The sequence below is a fragment of the Neoarius graeffei genome, chromosome 17 (genome assembly GCF_027579695.1).
Source record: "Neoarius graeffei isolate fNeoGra1 chromosome 17, fNeoGra1.pri, whole genome shotgun sequence".
NCBI classification, from domain to species: Eukaryota; Metazoa; Chordata; class Actinopteri; order Siluriformes; family Ariidae; genus Neoarius; species Neoarius graeffei.
In genome coordinates, this window is record NC_083585.1 from 13,631,915 (window position 1) to 13,651,238 (window position 19,324).

General features: G+C 40.5%; 1 protein-coding gene across 4 annotated transcripts in view; it reads left to right on the forward strand.

Moving 5' to 3' along the window:
- rps6kb1b (ribosomal protein S6 kinase b, polypeptide 1b) overlaps window positions 1-19,324 on the forward strand; it is a 38,610-nt gene that overhangs the window by 10,728 nt on the left and 8,558 nt on the right. Inside the window, exons 9-11 of one of the 4 annotated variants that reach the window (XR_009656847.1) lie at window positions 6,709-6,799; window positions 11,465-11,581; window positions 11,707-11,873. Coding sequence is in view for 3 of the 4 variants with exons in the window: in XM_060943745.1 (XP_060799728.1) it covers window positions 6,709-6,799; window positions 11,465-11,524 (151 nt within the window). In the remaining variant the exon portion in view is untranslated. Of the gene's footprint in view, window positions 1-6,708; window positions 6,800-11,464; window positions 11,582-11,706; window positions 11,874-19,324 lie in introns of those variants that run through there. The other 3 variants (XM_060943745.1, XM_060943744.1, XM_060943743.1) reach the window with 3 other exon arrangements.

Below are 19,324 nucleotides of genomic sequence, written 5' to 3' on the forward strand. Positions count from 1 at the left end.
CTCATTTACTGTAAATGACAATGTTTGTAATTTGAAAATGTACAAGAATTCAATTCTTACTCACGATTTCAGGGCTCGACTTTTTAATCCACATGTCCAGTCGGACAAGCAGCAAGATTTTTCACTTGTCCTGACCATAACCTTTTTATTCCTATGTTTTTACTAGTTAAAGGAGAACTGAAGGTGCTTTTTATTTATTTAAAAAAAAATCAATTCTATTTCTCATTTTATTAAATATAGAAATGCATTTTTGATAGCTGTTTTGTCACTGCTTTGATAGCTGTTTTGTCACTGGTTGAGTGTTTGAAATATGCTATGTAATATATCAGTCCGTATGTCAAAGCAATGGCCGTAAACGAGATTTGGTGAGACCTGTGCGAGACATCATAGGACAGAAGTAAAACTTACAGCAGTGACAACATCTGCCAACGTTGTCAAAAGACGCACGCGCCCTCTTTCGAATGCTGATGTAAGCCGGAAGTTTTGTTTGTTTTGCTAGCAATCAGGAAAGTTTGAAAAAAGTAGGCAGTAATCATCATTTTAAACTCGTTTTTGTGCAATATTTCGTTTGGAAAACAGTTTTCAAAATGGCGGCGCTAACACTTCATGTTTTGAAGTCTTGCACAAGTCTCGTGAAGATCGTGTGGATAAGCGACGTGTGCTGTAGACCAAACGAACTAAACAGGGCTAAAAACTGAATAGGCTGGTAAGTATAATTTTTAATTGCAATTGGTTGCCAGCGTGTTGGTCGTATTGGCATACAAGTCACAATATAAGGTTACTAAAACCAAAAACGTAATGGAATAACACGTTCTTTAAGAGAAAAGAAAACCCATTTTTTAAATGGATACGAAGATATATTATGAGCTAAACTATCGATTCATGTGAATAATAGAAAATAAGGAGCTCACACAACTAAGATATCCATCTCCGAAAGTCAGTTTCTATGCAGAATGGACGATTTCACGGAGGCTGCCGTTTTAAAATATTTTAACCAATCAGAAAAATCCCCCTGATTGTTTCCGGCACTGCTCTGACGTCGTTTGGGCGCAAGACACAGAAGCCCCGCATAGCGAGTAAGACTTGAAGCTGCCCCTGGCTGGAAATTATTTCATTAAAAGTTTATATGAAAAAAAATTGAAATTCCCTTTCTCTAACAAAGTGGAGGGGGGAAAGATGATACCGAGGTCACTGATGAACAGCGAGGGAATGGTGAACAGCTGATCTTCTCATATGTGACTGAATGGAGGGAGGTAACTTTTCATATTTATACCCCCGGTACAAGTAGTGCTGCCGTGACAGCCTCATTCTGCAGACTGTAACCTTGCTAGACTACCTACAAACAGATCTGCATATAATCTGACTTACCTAAAGCTGTTGAAGAGGCAAGTGCGTGAGTTTTTACGTGTTCCTGGAAGCATAAGCACTTGTTAGCACACTTCACATGCTCTGGACTCATTCATGAAAAACTTCCTTGTCGAGACGTCACCAGGCTAGCCTACTGTAATTACCGTAGTAGAATGTCCATCTCCTGTGGCAATGCAGAAAGAGGGTAAACAAACAATGCTTTATGCAGCTTGTGTAGTCTGAGCATTTTGAGGAAAATTGTTTCCAACGACTCTGATGTACCGGGCGTTAGGAATACTGTACAAGCCAGCGCTGAATCCAGATATAGTTTCCACAATCTTCGGCCAAAAAGCGGACAAGACAAACGAGACATGGTCAGTAGTCTGCGAAAGAGAACTTCAAAGGGTAAGAAGACACCTTTTTATGGCTTCCCTTACCTTTTTTAATTAGCGTGATGTTATTTTGAGTTTCTTTGGGCATAAGTGTAATAATTGCTAATGCATCTAAGCAGCTTGATGTTTGTTGGGTGTCTTGCTTTGATTTAGTGTTGTCAGAAAAGCCTCGGTAATGACTGACTAAAACAACTCTGTATTTACTTGTGTGTAACCAACTGATATGGAAATGCTTGTTTATCATGATCATCGTCTTTATTCATGTCATTGTTCGAAATACTCGAGGAAATCAGTGAAGTAATGTCGCTGGCACTATGGTCCATTTTGTCGAATATGGCCATGTATTGTAAGTGACGTCACACTTTACAGAAACCATTCGGAGTTCTTTTAGGTATACAGGAATTTGTTTATGGAATAGCCGACCTCGATCACTCCAATCTAGTCAAACACGTAATCATTTTAAGAAACGGGTGAAACAGTTTTTACGGAGTAAATTTCAAACTGTTTTATGATTGTGTGTGTGTGTGACTTTTTAATCATTTTGGTGCCATTTCTGTAATCTAGTTGTACTCTGGTGGTGATTACAGTTAGCATTTTTTTTGTTTGTTTATGACTCATTTATACAATTGTCAATTTATTATTGTCTCTTATATTTTTTTCGTGCTGTCATCAAGAGGACCACATTGGAAATAAGTGTATTTTATACTTTGTGTTATCCTCTGTGCTATTTATACTGTATCTTTTTACATGTATGAATTTTACCAAATAAATCCATACCATTCCAGCAGCTCGGGTGTTTCTGGCGATATTTCCGCCTTTTCTCGTACAAGTGCATCTTACTGTAATGTTCACATGAATTCTGTATAGTAAAGCAGTGTTTGTTTACCCTCTTTCTGCATTGCCATGGGAGTTGGACTGCCTACTACGGTAATTACGGTAGGCTAGCCTGGGGACGTCTGGAGTTTGTCATGGATGAGTTAAGAGCATGCGAATGAGTAGTATAACTCAGTTTCAGCCTCGTTTTACAGGTAAAGAGTTCAGGTTTGTCCGTAAGTCAGGGTTGCAGCTCATTAATATGCTATTTCAGATGTATAGTGAAAAAATTGACTGTCACCTTAGTAGACCTTTCGCTTTGCCCCTTCAGTACTGAAGTATACACTCAGCCTTGTGCCCAGATGATGTCATGCATCGCCCTTCCAACAGGCAACATGGCAGCCTCCTGGTGGCATTAGAGTAGCGATACAAAAATGCTCATAACTTTCTTATAAATGGTCAAACATGCCTGAAGCTTTTCTTATAGGCTCTCTATATTACAAGCTACCAACTCATGCATGTATTTACTTTTTGCATTTTCTATTCCTTTAAGAAATAAAGCAAGTTTAAAAATGACTTCAGTTCTCCTTTAAATAAAAGGAAAGTGATTAAACTTTGTTAATCAAAAAACAGATCTAGTTATGGCAATCCTTATGCTTTAATGAGTTTTATAATTTTTCAGTAAAACTTTTAACCAAAAACTATCCAATGCCCCATTATGGTGCATGTGGTGTTCTAACATGATCTGCAGTTTTAAGTCAGACTCACCCAAATTCAAAGCTTCTGGAGGAAATAAAGTTACATCTTGATTAATCCAGTAAAACTTGAAGTATAAATTTAATTTAAAGAAATGAAATCGAAAGAAAACAAGTTGGACATAAAGGAGACAATCATGTTGTGAATGAACACAAACCGTAAGTGAGTTTGGCACAGTTGTAAAATTCCCTTGAAATATTTTACATTTGTGATGGTTAGTGTGAACCATACAAAAGAAAAATATAGTGAATTGTCTGAATGAAATGAATATTCACCACAGAGATTTTTTTATTGAGGTATTTGATGACCATTTTTCTGATTATTAGACTTTGAATTCATCAAAAATCTATAGAGATTACAATGTGGCTTTTACACATGCGTCTGCTGTACTCGACTTCCCCGGAATTTCGTAAACAGTAACACGGCCAGATCACTGAGGGGATTGAACTAGTTTTGTTGGAACTTTATTGGTGTAACTCTGGAATAATTACTAAAAAAGGTGATTTTTCAACAAATATTGAACTTGTCCCATCAGATGTGAATTTGATTTGTCCAGACCAAACGTTTGATTGTCCCAGACAGTCGGACTAGTGTTTAATGTCAAGCCTTGATGCTAAAGTAAATGTAATGTTTATTAAAAAAGTGCTTTGAACAAAAACAGTGTGAAAACTATACCAACAGCAGTCATTTCAATGTGTGTGAGAGCACAAATGAGTGAAATTATGACCGAATGCATCGTGTTTTTTGCCGACTACGTTGTTCTTACCTTTCCTCTCACTATTAAAGCAATTGTAGGTGCTGCTTTATATCCACCTTTCTCACAAACACCAAAAAGCATGATTTGATTGGATTTAATCAACACATGGTCCACATTTCTATCAATTTAATAGTGCTGCAGGTGGGACATGTAGACAGACTGCAGAAGTGTTGGTTGTTTGGCTTTTACTTGATGCGTCATCCACGTTAAGCAATCCAAGAACACTGTAGGCAGGACACTGGGCCAGATGTCTGAAAACAGAAGTGTTTTTTTTTTTTTTTAAATATGGCTGCGTCAGATATTTGCATACATAACTCTTATCAGCAAGGAAGTATTCAACTTCTGAGTCTGATAATCGTAAAAATTATGAATGACTCCTATAAATGAGGATTTTCAGTTTAAAGGAGAGGATGGGGGGATGATATATTCGCAGCTGTGCAGTCTGGAGTTGTTTTAGGTAATTTCTGGGGTAATGTTATTGATGGTGTGACCAGTCAAAGTGAGCACCAGTCAATTTGGCTGGTTAATTAATATTGTGAAGTGTTAGACTTGACACTTTGTTGCAAGCCTCTTTTTTTTAATTTTTATTGAGGTATTTCACCTGACGTCACAGGGTCACGTGACGCCCCGGTGTCCACCATTTTGGACGGCAAGCTAGTTAATGTCAACAACAGTAGCTAGTATGTTACTGCAGCAATATTTACGTTCAGTCATTTGGATGACTGTTAAAACCTTTCAGTCTCAAGTTTTTCCTTTACTGGATTTACTAGTTTACTGAGCGAGGGCGCGATGGCTCCCGGCTCGGCCGCCGAGGGCGCGATGGCTCCCGGCTCGGCCGCCGAGGGCGCGATGGCTCCCGGCTCGGCCGCCGAGGGCGCGATGGCTCCCGGCTCGGCCGCCGAGGGCGCGATGGCTCCCGGCTCGGCCGCCGAGGGCGCGATGGCTCCCGGCTCGGCCGCCGAGGGCGCGATGGCTCCCGGCTCGGCCGCCGAGGGCGCGATGGCTCCCGGCTCGGCCGCCGAGGGCGCGATGGCTCCCGGCTCGGCCGCCGAGGGCGCGATGGCTCCCGGCTCGGCCGCCGAGGGCGCGATGGCTCCCGGCTCGGCCGCCGAGCGCACTAGCTCAGTAAACTAGTAAATCCAGTAAAGGAAAAACTTGAGACTGAAAGGTTTTAACAGTCATCCAAATGACTGAACATAAACATTGCTACAGTAACATACTAGCTATGATGTTGTTGACATTAGCTAGTGCTAACAGCTAGTTGCTAATACACTGCTACAACTACACCGACCCTAATAATACAGTTCTTAGTCATTGCCTGGTAACAGCAAATTTATAACGGGCCATGTCTCAACAGACTAAGAAGTTATTTCAATGCCATTTAATAACATTTTGTTTATCCTGAGGACAGAAAGTAAATGAAAATGTGAACAAACCTTAGCTGTAATCAGATGGCGACCACCGGCTCCAGGGACGACCCGCTGATGTAGGCATGTTACCCAGCCTGACACAAAATATTTGTAGGCATCCAAACTCGTATACGCTTTCAGATCAATACCTGTGTATGGCGATGGGTTTTTAACGACATAGGTATAGAGATCATGTGGGCCGAAGTCAGGTAAAGACGAGGGCTTCGTGTACTTCCGTACGTCAGTGAGCAATCCTGGTGGAAGCAGGTAAACGTCGTTCTCTAAGCCTGCTAACCTCAATTTTTGCAAATAACTCTCCCTCTGCTCGCCCTGTAAATGCCCTACGTCGCTGGATAGTGAAGGTGTTTTCTGCATCTCGCTCCTTTTATGTTTTTCGTTTGTCGCCTTCCTCGCATTCAAACTGATTCGAGCCGTGCCGTCCAAAATGGCAGCATCACATGACTTGGTCACGTGAGTGAAATACCTCAATAGGTCAGTGTCCCCCCCCCCCCCGGCATGAATGAAGTGAGTTGATGGACAATATTCAGTACTTGTCTGTTAGCTACATTTAATTGGCTCTCCATTTAGCTTGACAAAGCAAGTGAGTGCATGTGGAGTGGGTGGGGCTTGTAGGAACTCTCTTATTATTGGCAAATTGAAAACACCTGCGTGGGCGGGACAGTGGTATAGTGGTTAGCGCTGTTGCCTCACAGCAAGAAGGTCCGGGTTCGAGCCCCGTGGCCGGCGAGGGCCTTTCTGTGTGGAGTTTGCATGTTCTCCCCGTGTCCGCGTGGGTTTCCTCCGGGTGCGCCGGTTTCCCCCACAGTCCAAAGACATGCAGGTTAGGTTAACTGGTGACTCTAAATTGACCGTAGGTGTGAATGTGAGTGTGAATGGTTGTCTGTGTCTATGTGTCAGCCCTGTGATGACCTGGCGACTTGTCCAGGGTGTACCCCGCCTTTTGCCCGTAGTCAGCTGGGATAGGCTCCAGCTTGCCTGCGACCCTGTAGAAGGATAAAGCGGCTAGAGATAATGAGATGAGAACACCTGCACAGATCAAACCCAGATAAATGTACAGCTCCTGTCCCATTTTATTGGGGAGAAAGACTGCTCTTTAGGCATATATTTGAGCAATACCACATACTATGTTAAATTGCAGAGCTCCTAAACAAAATGCGTCAAGATTGACAGGTCGAGTAATATATCTTTTTTTTTTTTTTTTTTTTTGTATTAGGGCTCCAGAGATCCTGACAAGAAATGGACACAATCGTGCTGTTGACTGGTGGAGTCTTGGAGCACTGATGTATGACATGTTAACTGGGGCAGTGAGTGCAGTTTGTCATTTTCATGTTTAGTTAAACCTGTGTACCATATAGGGGAGAATACTGTAAGGGTGTGTCTCCACATAGTGCCCCGCCCCCCCCCCCCCCCCCGAGCACCACCGTCTTTTTGTTTTTCTTTTTTCCTTCCTTCTTTCCCAACCCCCAGTTGTTCCCAATGATATACAGTTAGGTCCATAAATATTTGGACAGACATTTTTCTAATTTCGGTTCTGTACTTTACCACAATGAATTTTGAACAAAACAATTCAGATGCAGTTGAAGTTCAGACTTTCAGCTTTAATTCAGTGGGTTGAACAAAATGATTGCATAAAAATCTGAGGAACTAAAGCATTTTTTAAACACAATCCCTTCATTTTAGGGGCTCAAAAGTAATTGGACAAATTAAATAATTGTAAATAAAATGTTCATTTCTAATACTTGGTTGAAAACCCTTTGTTGGCAATGACTGCCTGAAGTCTTGAACTCATGGACATCACCACACGCTGTTTCTCCTCCTTTTTAATGCTCTGCCAGGCCTTTACTACAGCGGTTTTCAGTTGCTGTTTGTTTGTGGGCCTTTCTGTCTGAAGTTTAGTCTTTAACAAGCGAAATGCATGCTTAATTGGGTTGAGATCAGGTGACTGACTTGGCCATTCAAGAATATTCCACTTCTTTGCTTTAATAAACTCCTGGGTTGCTTTGGCTTTATGTTTTGGGTCATTGTCCATCTGTATTATGAAACGCCGACCAATCAGTTTGGCTGCATTTGGCTGGATTTGAGCACACAGTATCAGGGTTCCTGCGGGTCCTTAAAAAGTCTTAAATACAACTTTCGGTTTTCAAGGCCTAAAAATGTCTTAAATTGTTTGGAATGACTGGAATTTTCGAAAGGGAGGTATTAAATTTTAATATTGGACCGAACGAGTGAAATGTCTCCATCTGATTTGGGGTATTTTTTTTTTTTTCTTAACCGTAATTTTAAGTGACCAGCGTACCTTTTGGGGGCAGCATTGGTTCTGTACATTCCGTAGATCAAGAACTAACGTTAGGAGGCTACTGGAGGAAGTGTGGTGTCAAGTCAAGTCAAGTTTATTTGTACAGCGCTTTTAACAATAAACATTGTCGCAAAGCAGCTTTACAGAATTTGAACGACTTAAAAGATGAGCTAATTTTATCCCTAATCTATCCCCAATGAGCAAGCCTGTGGCGACGGTGGCAAGGAAAAACTCCCTCAGACGACATGAGGAAGAAACCTCGAGAGGAACCAGACTCAAAAGGGAACCCATCCTCATTTGGGCAACAACAGACAGCCTGACTATAATATTAACAGTTTTAACAGGTATAACCCTCAACTGTCCTCATGGGGCCGTCCTTCACAGGAGTGGGGCGATAAAACTCCGACCAGACACAGGGCACCAGGATGGATCAAGCAGGTCCGAGGGGCAGAAGAGGCCAGCATCTCAATCCCAGGATCAACATGTAACTCAGAGGGACAGATGGGGGGGGGGGGAGAGAGAGAGAGAAAGAAAACATGTTGTTAGGTATGCCCTAAAAATGACAAGTATTAAATCTGTGTGGTAGGCTCGCAGAGACGAGAGTCTTTACATCAGGCATGACACACAATGGCATGTTAATATGGTAAAAAAAATATATCATGACCTGCTCTGGCTGGATGCTTGATTGGGTGATGGGAGCACACTCCTCAGCAATGATGAGATGCAGATGGGACCCTTAGGCCTGGCCAAGACAATTCAGTTACATTTCACCGGGTCTGGGACATGCGACAGAATGTCTGACGGCCGATTCCCTGCAGGCTACGATAGCCAGTCGAGGTCCCCACCGTCTCCACCAAAAGATTTCCTGTTGACTCCATGTAACTCAGAGGGACAGATTTGGAGTGGGGGGGGAGAGAAAGAAAACACAGGTGGTTAGGTATGCCCAATGTCACCTGAATAAGTAGGAACAGTATACATATTGCACCGAGTACAAGCAGGGACTCCGGCAACTAACTATGACAGCATAACTAAAAGGAGAGAGCCAGAAGGTAACACAGGCATGAGGGAGCCCCGGGACATAAAGCAGCCAGCCACTGCACCGTCAACAAACTCGAGTGAGCAAGCGAGTGGGGACTGACAGCATCCATACATCCCAGTTTACCAAAACACTCTGTCTGAGGACCCTCCAGATCTACTCCTTTACCTCATAAACACCATTAATAAAAGGCTTGACTAAACAGATATGTTTTCAGCCTAGACTTAAATGCTGAGACTGTGTCTGATTCCCGAACATTACTTGGAAGGCTGTTCCATAACAGTGGGGCTTTGTAAGAAAAGGCTCTGCCCCCTGATGTAGCCTTCACTATACGAGGTACCAGCAGATAGCCTGCACCTTTTGATCTAAGTAGGCGTGGCGTGGTGTGGTGGTTGTGAAGAGTGAGAGAAGGCAGGTAGCTTACGAGGGCGAAAGTGTTGATAATTATGGGAAGATGTCTGTTTAACGACAAGTGGTTGGGGGATGACGAATACCCCCAAAATAAGGAGAAGAATCGTTTGCCATAAAAAGCGTTGGATCGCACAAATGTGTTTAAAGACGATAACGCAGCGCTGGGGACACGGCCGACTGGGAAACTGGTTTTTCACGGACACGAGGCGCGCGCGTGTGTTAGAGGTCAAGCACTCTGGAGTGAAATGCAAGGGGGTTCGCGCATGCGCACAAGAGTCAGGTTGAAAATGGGACTTATAGGACATAATGATTAGCATCATTTTTTTACATAACCTTGTTTATTGTACTAAGTTTAATATAAATATATAAACAACCTTTATTTAAACTCAATTAAAAAGAACTACAGAAAATACAATAATTCTAAATATAGTACAATATAAATAATTTGTATAAAAAGTTTTTGTTTTATTACCCATCGTCTACAACAGTGTTAATATTATAATAATAATAATAATAATAATAATAATTATTATTATTATTATTATTATTATTAACAACCACTAATAATTAGTAGTGGTAATTATTATTGATTAATCATTACTACTTATGAATTAGTGATAAGTACTAGGGATTATTACATGTTATTAAAATTATTACTAATTAAAAAGTAGTAATTGGTAGAATACAAACAAATTAAATCGTGAACATTGATAAACAATAACACTACTAGTAATACTTGATGTTATCAGTACAACTGTTATCAATTTTCACTATTAAAAACAAATTATCTATAATCCATGAGTAATTGTTTGTATCACTACTACTACTAATAATAACTACTTTTTTAATAATAATTTTAACTAATCTTATAACTCAATTTTATAGCATTTTAATAATCACTACTTTGTGTAATTTAGTAGATGATTACTAAATTATTAAATTACATTTTGATAATCACTGCTTATTAAGTAGTAATAATACTGAATTATAATAATTGCTACTCTGTTAATATAGCTAATAAGTAGTGATTATTAAAATGTTATAAAATTGAGTTATTTTTATTATTAAAGTAGGTAGTAGTAGTAATACAAACAATTATTCATGGATTATAGATGATTAATGATTATTTTTGAATAATGAACATTAATATAACAATTGCACTGATGATAATTAGTTTAGTTATTACAACACATTGATATTGATGATAATGGTTATGAAAGGTGACAGTTGTTTTTCTGTGTTTAATGTAACGCTCTGATGATTGTATGACTGCATAAATAGGTTTATGCTGTTACCTGCTATAATGCAGAAGATACTCGAGAACTTCCTCAGCCAGCTGTGTACTGTACAACACTCAGACTGATTTTGCTGTCGGACACAATCACACATTATCAAAGCTAATCTTTGGGGGTTGAAATAATGCCGGCTAAGGTTGTTCAGCTGGTTCTACTTGCCGTTTATTGTTTTCGTTTTTGAAATGATTCATGGTGTTTTCTCCAGTAAACACCAGTCTTCTCCTTGCTGCTACAGTAGTTCTGCAGGCCCAAAACACACGACTTTGCTTCAGCTGTTTGCATGTCTAACAGTAGCCGTTGATGCACCCTGTTGTTCACCAATTGTGTGCATTCTTCTAACAGTAGCCGTTGATGCACCCTGTTGTTCACCAATTGTGTGCATTCTTCTTAAAGTTAGTAAAAAAAAAAAACTATTGCAGAAAACAGTTTTAAGTTGTCGTATTTATCATTTTCTTTGCCATGCTACAGTCTTAATTTTTCCATTTAAAGGTCTTGAAAAGGTCTTAAGTCTTTAAATTTGTACTTGAAAAATGTGCAGATACCCTGAGTATGTCTCTGAATACCTCAGAATTCATGCGGTTGCTTCTGTCCTGTGTCACATCAATAAACACTAGTGACCCAGTGCCACTGGCAGCCATGCATGCCTAAGCCATCACACTGCCTCCACCTTGTTTTACAGATGATGTGGTATGCTTTGGATCATGAGCTGTACCATGCCTTTGCCATACTTTTTTTTCTTTCCATCATTCTGGTAGAGGTTGATCTTGGTTTCATCTGTCCAAAGAATGTTCTTCCAGAACTGTGCTGGCTTTTTTTAGATGTTTTTTAGCAAAATCCAATCTAGCCTTTTTATTCTTGAGGCTTATGAGCGGCTTGCACCGTGCAGTGAACCCTCTGTATTTACTTTCATGCAGTCTTCTCTTTATGGTAGATTTGGATATTGATACGCCTACTTCCTGGAGAGTGTTGTTCACTTGGTTGGCTGTTGTGAAGGGGTTTCTCATTATTCCGCGATCATCCACCACTGTTGTCTTCTGTGAGTGTCCAGGTATTTTTGCATTGATGAATTCACCAGTGCTTGCTTTCTTTCTTTCTCAGGATGTACCAAACTGTAGATTTTGCCACTCCTAATATTGTAGCAATTTCTCAGATGGGGTTTTTCTGTTTTCTCAGCTTAAGGATGGCTTGTTTCACCTGCATGGAGAGCTCCTTTGACCGCATGTTTTCTTCACAGCAAAATCTTCCAAATGCAAGCACCACACCTCAAATCAACTCCAGGCCTTTTATCTGCTTAATTGAGTGATGTGACATAAAGGAATTTCCCACACCTGCCCATGAAATAGCCTTTGAGTCAATTGTCCAATTACTTTTGGTCCCTTTAAAAACAGGGTGGCACATGTTAAGGAGCTGAAACTCCTAAATCCATCCAATTTTAATGTGGATACCCTCAAATGAAAGCTGAAAGTCTGGACTTTGTCCATTATATAACTATAACTTGAATATGTTTCAGTAAACGGGTAAAAAAAAGAAAATTTGTGTCCAAATATATATGGACCTAACTGTATCTCACACACTTAAACAAAAAACCCCACAACAACTGTGATGTGTGTGTGTGTGTGGGTGTTTTTTTTTTTTTTTTTTTTTTTATATATAAATGTCTGTCTATCCATCTATCTCTTACACAAACACACACAATTGTTGTGGGTCCCCCCCCCCCCCCAAGCACTCTGCCTTTTTGTGAACTTTTCAGAAAGGTGTGGTGTTGTCATTGCCTGCCTGAAAAGGAGCAGCAATCATGTGGGTGGGACTTGTCACTCTGGTAACCAAGAAAATGGAAGAAAAGCTTGTTGTGGACGTTTCTGTCTATCCTGAGCTGTAAGAATGAATGCTATATGGGCACATGCCCCAAGACTACTCCAAGTGTATTTGTTTTAAAGTGCTAGTCTAACGAAAATTACATCATAAAATCCTGGGTTTTGTGTGTGTGATGTGCTCAAATAGGTTGTAAAGTTCACTGATAAGTTAAAAAAAAAAAAAAAACTGGTTTGAAAAACTTTTTGCATCTGAATTTTGTTCCAAAAATCACTAAAAGCTATTTTTATATATATATTTTTTAAAGCTAATAATTTTAATCACTAAAATTATTAGATTGCAGTGATTTACAGATCAGCGGTGCTACATGTATGACGTCATATACAAGACACTGCTGTCTTTTGGGTCTGCACGGACTCTAATACTGTTCTTTGCAGTGGCGTGCGTTCTTGATACTGATTCTTTTGAAAAAGACATGAAAGCTCTTCAAATTCGTCCTCAATCTTTGTTTGGTTGTCTGAGTATGATTTATAACCTATAGCCATGGAGAAAAAGGTGGACAAATGCGCAAGCCAACTCGCTCGTGAAGAAGAGGAGCAACAACTGCTCCAGTGGTTTTCTGAAACCCAGGAAGTTGATGCATAGTTTGCTTATTCGATTTATTTATTTATTTATTTATTTATTTCTGATTTGGTGTTCAGCTTTCACAGTTATGATAAAGCAGTGTCTCTTTGTAATTGTCATCTTTTGTAACCTCACTTGGTAGGCACAAGGCTAAATAATAGCAGTAATTAGGGACTTAGTTTCACTAAGTAATTTAAGTACTTGGTGCTGGAGCTGGCAGGAGTGGGTGTCACATTGTGCCATATGCATTGTGTGCAGCGAGCATGCAACAACCAGGAATTTATTAGGGTTCACCTCCAAAACTAAGTTGCTCATAAAACTACAACCTTTTCTGGTCCTAATAGTACCAATTGGGACCATGCAGACCCTTTCTATTTTGTGCTACAACGTTAAGTAGAGTGGGGGGGGTCAGCGTGCAATTACCATTATTTATTTTTCACTAAAATCTCTAATCATAAGAGTTTTTTTTTTTTTTCAAAATTCCAAAACCTATGAGCTTGTAGTATCCCTTTACGGAAAGCTGATTGGTGAGTTGAACCTGTTTGAAATTTTATGGTAAAGTCCCTACTCATCGGGGGGGGGTTGGGGGGAGGGGGGATTTATCTTCTGTATTTATAGGCTCTGAAAGAGATTCTCTCACAACATGAGCAAAATGTACGCTGTTCAATTAATACTATATCTTCAGGTACTATCCAGCTTCCATCAAATACTGCCTGTAAACAAAAACTGTCTAAAGCCCACCACACACCTTCCCAATTCGCTTACAATTTTGTCGGGCCGATTAAATCGCTTGTGAATCGTAAATGTGTGCAGGGGCACCTCGTAGCAGATTTCATCGGTTCTCGGTTGCTCGGTTCAGATCAAACTGGTCTTGATATTTTTGTACGCGATCTCCTCGTACGCAACACAATCAGTAGTGTGTGCATTTATTACTACGATCTCATTGGTTATGATAAATTTAAACAGCCAATTGGAGTGCCAGGATTGATCACATGGTGTAAATAAGGCAAAATGGTGACTTGCGACAATCACACGTGGACTTCAGACCGGGAAGTACAACTCGTCACTTTGGGAAGCGTCCACCTGTCTTTATGACATTAGTTCACCTGATTACAGCAAACGGGAAAAGAGGAACGAGGCTATGGCTGTAATCATGTCAGCTTTGAAAATGCCTGGTAAAGTATTGTCAGTGGTACAGAAATCGCTTGTCCGGGATCCCGGAACAAGTTGAATTTTAAGAACGACTGAACAAATTAGAATTTTTTTATTATTATTATTATTATTGATTTGTCTAGTTGGGATTATCCCTTTTTGATTCTAATATTCAAAATTTAATACTTCCCTATACATGTGTGTAATATCACGTGATGTGATTTTGTATAAAAATAAAATCACATGATATCTTGAACACGTGACCATCTATTCGGGCTGCATGTGTACGACGTCTCGCAAATGTGTGCGGAGAATTTTGAACTGATCAAATCGGGCCTGTATACTAGTCACCGATCGCCCGACACACGAAGCCCAGGTGAAATCGGGAAGGTGTGCGCTGGGCTTAAACAACCACTCTCTTCTCCTTTCAGTATTTCATCTGAGTGTGCTATAGCCAAAACAGCCTAAGCATCGGTGTCTACTGTTGTACAAATAGCAGCAGCTCCTCCTCCAAATACTGCATCAGGCACAAACAGAAACAGCCTTTCCACTCTCTCCTTTAACTACAGCATCGGAATTTTAGTAAAAAAATAACGGTGACTGTGTGCTGACCTACACGCGTGCGCACGCACACCTCTACTTAACGTTGTAGCACAAAATAGAAAGGGTCTTAATTGGTACTGTTAGAACCAGAAAAGGTTGTAGTTTTGTGAGCAACTTAGTTTTGGTGGTAAACCCTAAGAGTTGTTGCACGCTTGCTGCACGCAATGCATATGGCACAACCCGCCAGCCGTTCCTGCCGGCGCTGAATGTGTGTGTTTTTTTTTTTTTTTTTTTTTTTTTTTTTAAAGCCTTGTATAAAACTTCAGAACTGCTATCAGTTAAAAAGATAAGACTAAAGACAACTAATAAATTCAAGCAACAGGCTAAACGCAAGCTTGACTCTTACTGTGTGGTGAGCTCTTTGGGATGGTGCTTCTGACATTTGTTTCCAGATCCTAGGAACTGCTCCGTGTACCAGACATTACTCAAATCCTTCTATGTGAATCTGCCTCACAAATGTTTTTTTCAAAACGTATGGCGCAGACACCAAACTGTCCTGTCGGCTTGAAGTTACCTCTCTGTCCTTACAAATCGAACCCATTTGTTCCGCAAGTGTCCTGCCAATTTTGGGCTATAATGAGTCAAAATTCTGCCTTTTTGTAAAAATTGGCTACACTTGAACAGCCTCAAAGGACACACCTCTTAGGAGGCATACTTTTGGTTTTAGTTTTGTTGTGGAATAAAAAAAAATGAACATGCTACATTTTACAAAGCAGACGAAGCCAGAAATGCCATGAACTTTCAAGCTTCGCACATGTAAAATCACTTCCTTTGACCTTAAAAGTAACTTACCAAGAACACGTTCATGTAATGGTGGACTCAAACAACCAAAATTTACTAACTAAATTGAATGTGTTCCCGGTCTTGTATTAAAATACAATTTAGACAGTAAACTATTTAACGTCTAGTTTTATAAGGTATAATTTCCAGGGGTGATGTCATTTTCGTAAGACTAGCACTTGAATCATTTGAAATTGTCCATTTCTAGCCTGTTGATGCACAAGATAGAAATGGACAATTTCAAATGATTTTTGACAGGTTTCCAGATTTCACATTTGTCATCAAGGTGTTAAGTAAAAGGAGACATTTTTGGTCATCAAACACACTAAATTCAGTTATTTGTCATTAGTTCTGTGAGCAGGAAAGCACAGACAAAATGCCATTAAAAACAAAATAGCGTCTGTAAAGGGTCAAACTAGTTGTCAGCCAGTGAGGGTTTCTTTTACTATTATTGGTTCACTTATTCCTTGACAACAATAGTACAAAATTTGGGACTGATCCCTAAAAGCATTCAGATTAATTAATACCCAACATTCAAATTATACACTGTTTTCTACACAGTGCCTTTAGTTGTATCCTGCTGTGATTAAAACTTGTGCAAGTAAATAGTAAAATCACTGCAGGTCATATACAGTTTGTTTGTGGGGAACAATTGATTTAAATTTGGGGAGGAAGCAGGGTGCAGTGGGTGTGTCTACAACAGGGTGCCCATTTCTCTTTAGAGAGCAAGCAGCAGAAGCGCATCTTGTCTGCTTTGGCGATTTGATAAGACACAGATGACACACAGATAAAACAATCTACCCCCCCCAAATATGAGGTCACATTAGTCCTGATACTACCTGGGACTGTGGGAGAGAAACTGGCCACCGTCATTTAAACCACCTGTGGCCAACTGTGATTTTTAGTCAGAGTTACTGAAATATAGTTTGCTAGCCAGTTAGTGATGAGGTTTCTGGCTCTTTTCAGTGAGCCAGATCACTTGGATGAGCACACCAATTAAAGTTGACTCTTTTGGTTCATTACCATTTTGTCCAAAACTGTATACAGTGGCTGTAATTTCTATACTTCACATTAATTTTTGTATTTTACAAAATCTTTTAAATAGTAAAATGTTAAGAATCAGCAAGGTTTGAGTCGGTTCATCTAAAGGAACTGGTTCAAAGACTCATTTTGTGAACGACACATCAGTTTAGCCAGTTTGTCATGTAGAATTTTTTTTTTTTCTCCTCCCTCCCTTCAATGTTGAGAGCGGAGCACCATACCTAAGAAAAAATGGTAAACTCATCGGGTCTTTTTTTTTTTTTTTTGTGGTTTGTACGTGTACTAGAGGTCTGCGCGGGACAGAATGTGCAGTCCCGCTCCCGCCCGCGCCTGCCATATTTTGTCCCGCTCCCGCCCGCAAATCCCGCATGATGCAGACGTTCGCGTTATTTCTCACGAAAGTTCTTGTCGTTGGCTTGGGGAATTAAACATGCTGAGCTCTCCACTGACCGATCCTTCACCTAGCGCACGTAGCGAGGGTGCGTGTTGCCAGGCGGCATGCGCAGCTGAGGCTTTACAGAGAGACCTAACACACTTACCAAAATCTACAGTGGATATTAAGAATATTGTACATTGCACATGGCTTATGTCACTCCTCACATTTACATTCTAGGAAATACAAGTAGGCCTATAAGAAATTAATATAATTTAAAGACACAGCGTGATGGTGCCCCGCCCCCTACTTTGAGTGGATTTGAGCATAAATATCTACAGCTCACGTTCAGGGGTGCGTTTCCCAAACAACCAACCAAGTTAGCATTAAACCAATATGGTACGATGCAAGTTTGAACTAATTAACATCCAAAAAACGACTGTTTCCCAAAGCTGTAGTACCAACTTGGTCTGAACCAAATTGATTTGAACCAATACAGTTCAAACCACGATGTTTTCAGATGTGTTCGGATGGTCTCATTTATTGTCGGAATTCAGAGAAACAACCCGAAGTTGGCTGACAGTGCGAACGGCATTTCACCATTAAATGACCGTTAAGCCAAATTTGGTGCGTCCATAATCTTCCCCTGATACTTGCAACTTGGTGTAGATGTTCATTTAGACTAATATAAAATTGCAATACCCCTCATTTGGAAATCACGTGTAAACAAAAGGCATCTCCATAAATTAAAGCATCATATACTAGTTTCGGCTATAAGGCTATTTGCCCTGATTAAAAATAGCTAAGCAAACTGCTGTGAGATGGCACAGATAATGTTATGTAGATCTACATGTTGTGTATTTATAGGTGGCATTGTTAGGTTTATTGTAAGTTTATTGTTTGACTCTGACATTCTGCTGACACATTCCAAGTTGAGCGCTGTATGCGCTCATGATTGACAGCTCTCGCTACTTGCACTCCCACTTCCGAGTCTGTGGCATTATGATTCCAACCGCGATTTCATTCTCCTCTCATATGAAGTGTTACGCAACCACAACCAGCTCCTCAGATTATACACTGTCTATTTCTCGCTTTAAATTGAACAATCTGTGCGATACACCGTCAAACAACTGAGATATTTAAGCATTGAGACATTCCGTCTGCCATGTTGAATGCAGTTGACACCTTCAGACAAAGTTGGTTAGGTGAAACTAAGCACTGAGAGGTGCTGAAACTAAGCACTGAGAGGTGCTGAAACTAAGCACTGATGCCCCTTTTCCACCAAAGCAGTTCCAGGGCTGGTTCGGGGCCAGTGCTTAGTTTGGAACCGGGTTTTCTGTTTCCACTGACAAAGAACTGGCTCTAGGGCCAGAAAAACCGGTTCCAGGCTAGCACCAACTCTCTGCTGGGCCAGAGGAAAGAACCACTTATGTCAGCGGGGGGGCGGAGTTGTTAAGACCAACAACAATAACAAGACTGCAAAAGATCGCCATTTTTAAGCGACGAGAAGCCGCAGCTGTACAAACGCTAAGTCATCCATTATTGGGGGCCAAGCAGCAAAGCTGCGCAGGCACCCATAGGGATTCTACTGTTTCTGCTTCTTATTATTATTCGTTCTTCCGCCTCTGCGTCTCTATGGCAACCCCTAGAACTGTCTGGCGAAAAGTTGTGAAATTTTGCACACTGATTCTTGACAAACTCAAAGTTCTTCTCAGCAAGTTTCAAGTCACCACCTTAAACTCTCTAGCACCACCAGGTCAAAGTCGCAGGTACATTTCTGCTTGTAACTTTTGAACCGTTGGTCCGATTTTCAAAAACTTGGTATCCCTGGAATCCTTGGGCCAAGCTGAATGCAACGCACCCTATGAGGTCATTTTCCGCAAGGATAGTTTTCCCGCCATTTTGAATTTTGTGAATCAATTAAAATGCTTCTCCTCCCTCAATTTTTGACCAATTTCTCCCAAACTTGGTACATAGCAACTTTTGGACTAAGCTGCACAAGGGCATTACCCGGTGTTTTGAATTTCATAAGCGTTTGGCTGTGACAGCCAATCAAAATTGGCTGCACAGACGCGAAACAAGAAGTGTGCTCATATCTTGGCCGCCCTTTGGCGTATCTTAACGAAACTTAGTGGCATTATGCCCCACCCCTCCAAAAAGGCCCACGAACAAATTGGCCGCTACGGGACGCTATAACTAGGAAAAATGACTTTTGGCTCATATCTCATGATGAGTTTTGGGTAGAAACAAAATTCCACTATCTCTGGAATCCTTGGGTCAAGACGAATCCATCGCACCCTATGCCGTCATATTCTGCCTTGAGGATTTTCCACCATTTTGAATTGTTAAAATCAATAATTCTATGGCAACCCATAGAACGGTTTGAAGAGAGGTTGTGAAATTTGG